The following is a 5346-nucleotide window of genomic DNA, read 5'->3' on the forward strand; positions in this document are numbered from 1 at the left end:
TTAAAGTGGATGGTCTGTCTATTCTAAATTGAATATGAACGTTTTTAAGTGATTAATTTATTAAGAGGACAATTATTTACCCTCAAATAGTTCAAGTGAGAAAATAGCAAACATGACAAGAAAATTGTTCTTCTCCTAGCTAGTTAGAAAGCCATATAAAAATAATATTGTCCGACAATTATCTACCTTGTCCTGATTACATAAAATAGAAAATCTCATAATAATTCAAGGGTATAATTGAAAAAAAGCTTTTTGTAGAGTTTAATCCAAACACAAGATAAGTTGGGAAACAATGAACCAAATACTTGATATAAAATATACCCTGCATTACTAAACCCAACACTATTTAATCCCTGCATTACTAATCTCTGTGTTACTAATCCCTGCGTTATTTATTTTTCTACCAAACGACCCCTAAGTGTTTACTGAATCCTGAAGAAAAATTATTTATAGAGGATGAAATATTCTTAAGTAAGTGTTATAGATACGCCTCAAGTTTTAATTTTCATGATTTTCTATATCTTCCGTTTAAGACAATAATTACACAATCAAAATTGATTTATTTCTACCATATAGAAAAAGATACACCTAGATATATGTATTTTTGCTATTAGATACACTAAAATAGGGAGAGAGGTGAGCGAGATGGGGAGAGAGGCGAGCAAGATAGTCATGTATTTCATATACATGTGAATCTCACTAGATACACTATAGATATATGAATTTGTATGTATCTAGTGTGATTCACATGTATATGTGTTACTAGATACATAGCAGAGTGATGAGCGAGCGAGATTTATTATGTATACCAAATATATGCAAATTACTTGAATATAGTGTATCTATAACAAATTACACATAATTTTGACCTCATGTATTTCGAGATACATGTATCTGGAAGCACCAAAATGAGGTGAAAATTCATAACACTGTAAACTAAAGTATATCTAAGTAATCAACTTCTAAACTAGTGGGATTTATGTAAGTTTTCCATTTTTCTAACACCGCTTATCATTGAAAATAGTAATTAAGTATTTATTTTTAAAATCCGATCTCTCCGGCAAATGACTTCAAATTTGTATCATTTGTTGGAAGGAAAATGTCCACTGGTTTTATGGCTCCTTATACATTTTTTAAAAATCAAATTGCTACTAAATTTTAATTTTCTACGTACGAAATTAAAAAAAAAACAATAAATTACTCCATTAATTTCAATTTATCTGTTTTGCATTCCTTTCTAGTCTGGTTCAAGAAAAACGTCTTTTAACTTTTTAACTTTTTCACTTTTAAAATTCTTTAATTCTAACTTTTTCCTATCATATGTTAATGAACATAAGATTAAAAGACACTTTGGTACATTATACGTATCTTTAATTTAAGACTATAAAATTTAAAAGTTTTTTTAAAAAAAATAAATTGTACCATGTCAAAAAAAAAAAAAACACAAATTGAAACAACGAAATAATATTAAATTATTATTTTTAATTTAATTTGTAAAATGTATATTTCCGCCAAGGCACCAATATCCACAAAGACTTATTGGACTAGGAAGATACTACTAGGTATTAGGTAACAGCCAACTTGTGTGGGGGTGATTTAAGTCAATGGCACAAACAAAACAATATAATAGAAAATGTTTTTTCACTGTTCAATGTTTAATATGAGAATACCAATTTTAATGTTCACATTTTGTCTTCATAGAAGGAAGCTTCAATGGCCGGTGCTATCATAAATGAAAATCTGCATATGTCACACAAGTGTGACGTTTGACACTCTGTATATGCTTACAACGTTTGACGGTTGGAGTAGTGGTGTCACTGCTTCACCTTTGATCAGAGATTTCGAATTTAAATTTTGAGTATGAATTTTTTTTTTTTACTGAAAGCGTGACTCTCGAATAGGTCCTGCTTTACATAATCTAAAATTAGTCAGGACTACAATGTGAACTATAGACACTAAGTGGAAAACCAAAACAAAAAAAAGTTACCTATTTATATGTACATTTTATACTATTTTTTACATACAAATATAAAGTATGAGCAAAAATGAATAAATTCTGCCAAAAAAACTCGAATGTTGACTTCGCCCTTGTCCCTACATTGTTGTTAGTTAGTAAATTGTATTAACAGGTTATTTGGTATCTAGATAAGTATAGACAATTTTGAGATGAACACTTAATATTGTCCTTTTTTCTGTTTGGTTACTAATTTCGAGAAAAGTTATATGAGAATTAAAATTAATAGTACCATGAATAGTTATTTTAAAATAATATAATAAAAATGACATAAATACATATGATGTTTATCAAGCTCTTTTTTCTAATAAATAAGATACAAGTTATTTTTGTAAACAAACAACTTTTCTAATAAATTATATAATGCATATTATTTTTAATATAATAATTCAAACCGTTAATAAAATAATTAATCTCAACTTGACTTATTGATTATTCGTATACATATACTGTACTAAATTTTATGCAAAATCAGGTTGTAGTAGATTCTTTAAGAATTCACGTAACATTTCTTTGTATCAGTATATTTATACTCCATCTGTCCCTAATTACTTGCTCTTTTTTTTTTAGTTGTCCTTAATTACTTGTTCATTTTTTTCTTTTTTAGTTGTCCTTAATTACTTGTCCATTTTGACAAATCAAGAAAGGACAGTTTTTTTACCTATTATACCCCCAATTAATTACGTTGAAATACGTAGAACTTCTTGAAAATCTTAAGTTTTTAATTCATCAACTTCATAATTAATATGGGTAAAATTGTAAACTCACTATGCCAATCATTATTTTCTTAATAAGTGTGTCAATTCAAAATTAAACAAGTAATTAGGGACATTGAGAGTATTTTGTTTATAAATTTTATGTGTGTCCTTACAAGTAATTCTATTAACTACTTGTCTTGTAACTTCTTCCTTAAATAACAAGTGAGAGACACCTATCTATAAGTTAAATGACTTTTTAATATGCGTTTCAATCATTTATAATTGAGCATAGATATATATACTTGAAAAATTAAATCAATGTAAATAAATTTGTTAGATTTATTGTTATTTAGACAAATTAATGATTGAAGGCTGTTAAGTAATGGCTTTATCTAACACAAATAATGAAAGAATTGGCACAAAATAAAAGTTAAAATTATGTTTATATATAATTCGATTATAGAAATCGGAATCCGTGTTAATATTAGAGGTAATTTGTGTTTCGTCAAGATTTCATAAATTAAATACTTACATAGAAAAACTATTTTTTTAAGTTTACGAAAAAAATATTGTGTTACTATTCAAGATTACTTTCTTTTTTTGAAAAAGAAAAAAAAAACTTTCCTTTTTTTGTCTTTTTTTGTTTTTTTGCTACTTGTCAAAATTTTGGTGAAACATGCTGTAAGACAAATAGACAGCCAAACAAGAAAGTACTTCTGTTCTCATTGGGAAATGAGAACCTCATGAAATAATTAAACTATTGTCGTTAAAGATTATTTTTGATGTAGTGTACGAGAAATACAATTGAATAATTTACCAGAATGTAATATATTAAACATATTAAATCACATTACATTCTATTTCATCCATCATCTCCAAGTAAGAGAGTGATGATGATATGAGATAAATCAACTTCATTGGGAGTTTTTTTCCCTTCTATTTTTTGTTTACCAATTATAATCATAATGATCTAGATCAAAGGAGGAAAGATATTCATGAGGTATAAAAGGAGAAGGTGGACAGACAAGTCCATAATAATCAATTGAAGGAGCTACAAAATCATTTTTACTATCCATTTCAAATGGTTCTGTCCAAAAACTTCCACTTGTAATTTCCTCCAAATTAGCTAATTCTTCATGAAAAATGTCTTGTTGATAATCAATAGAGGATAATTCTTCACTTGATGACTCCTTTGGTGACCCTTCTGAACTTTCCAATACTATATTTTCATGCATACTATTATTATTATTAGCACTTGCATTTTGATTTTCCATATTACTCTTTCTTCTATTAATATTGTTGCTTGAGACGTCGTTACTTGAGTTTGTAGCATAATTAGCACGCTTCTTCAATGCCGTGTGCCAATGATTCTTTATCTCATTGTCTGATCTTCCTGGCAAGTGAACAGAAATCGCCGACCACCTATAACCATATTACAGTTTCACAGAATTAGTAATGAAACTATATATATTTGGTAAAATGACAATTAAAATTTCTTTTTATCATATTAAAGTAACTGAATTTCTGTTAATGTGTTTTTCTAAAAAATTAATGAGGAGGAGGCCTTTACAATTATTAGATCTAACACAATGAATTCAATGTTGAAATTTTTAAAAGCTAAACTCATTAAATTTAAATCCTGAATTCGCCTCAATTCTACTAGCATTGACTCGTACAATTGGAGATGTGGAAGAAGAAAACGTACTTATTTCCAAGTTGAGCATGGAGATTCAATATGATTTCATCTTCTTCTTTGGTATAATTTCCTCTTTTAACATTTGGTTTTAAGTAATTCAACCATCGAAGTCTACAACTCTTTCCACACCTTTCTAGACCTTCATCACAAATAACAATAAATTTATTAGTTGTTAATATACTACCTGAAATAAAAGTTTTCATTTATGATATACAACATAATTTTCCACCAAACCAAACCAACTCAGTCGATTATTTCCTAATATTTTTCGTACGAAAACATTACTAAATTCTTACCGGCATACTTGGGAAGTTGTCGCCAGTTCCATGAACCATATTTAGTAATATAATCAGCTAATTTTCTGTCTTCTTCAGGTGTCCAAGTACCCTTTTTACGACCATTTTCGTCGCGGCAAGGTGTTCTCACCATCTCTAAATTAATTCACTCCAAAAAAAAGAGTTTTTTTTTTTTTTTCAATTTACTAAGTGAAGAAACTATAGCTAAGTTCTTCAATTTTATGATTGAGTCCTATTTATAGAAAGGGAGAAGAACACGAAACACGTTGAAAAATGGGGCCTTCTTAAAAAAGGCGTTTATTTTTTTCTTAAAGAAAATTCCATTATCCTTCGTCCAACATTTCTTTTCATTTTTTTAATGCTACCTTCGATGCACATCATCTTTTTTACGTCTCTCTATTCCAAATTTAGTGTTCTTTTTAGCCAGTGTTTGATTATAAATTTTCAAATATTTTTGTCAAATTATATTTGGATGAAGTTTTATAACACGTTTGGTCATAGATTTCGCCTTTTTATAATAAATATGTTTCATAAAAAGATATGACAACGAACACAATTAATATGAATCTGAAAAAAGGAGAAGAAAACAAAAGAAAAATGCCATTGATTTGTATATACGAAAAACTATTATTACTACTTGTA

At 27.9% G+C, this 5346-nt stretch overlaps 1 protein-coding gene across 1 annotated transcript; it reads right to left on the minus strand.

Moving 5' to 3' along the window:
• Positions 1 to 3459: 3459 nt before the first annotated feature.
• Positions 3460 to 4837, minus strand: LOC125876662 (transcription factor MYB14-like). The gene is made up of 3 exons (XM_049557883.1): positions 4705 to 4837; positions 4418 to 4547; positions 3460 to 4134 (listed from the first exon to the last, which is right to left on the minus strand). Exons 1-3 carry the CDS (start codon positions 4835 to 4837, stop codon positions 3660 to 3662), a joined length of 738 nt encoding a protein of 245 aa, XP_049413840.1. The 3' UTR covers positions 3460 to 3659.
• Positions 4838 to 5346: the final 509 nt, after the last annotated feature.

Source organism: Solanum stenotomum, chromosome 9 (assembly GCF_019186545.1).
Source record: "Solanum stenotomum isolate F172 chromosome 9, ASM1918654v1, whole genome shotgun sequence".
NCBI lineage: Eukaryota > Viridiplantae > Streptophyta > Magnoliopsida > Solanales > Solanaceae > Solanum > Solanum stenotomum.

Excerpts from the sequence above, each read along its gene's own strand:
- LOC125876662 (XM_049557883.1), bottom strand. The coding sequence starts at position 4,837 with ATGGTGAGAACACCTTGCCGCGACGAAAATGGTCGTAAAAAGGGTACT. Across the intron at positions 4,548-4,704 it reads ACAACTTCCCAAGTATGCCG|GTCTAGAAAGGTGTGGAAAG; the intron begins GTAAGAATTTAG and ends TTTGTGATGAAG. Across the intron at positions 4,135-4,417 it reads CATGCTCAACTTGGAAATAA|GTGGTCGGCGATTTCTGTTC; the intron begins GTACGTTTTCTT and ends ATATGGTTATAG.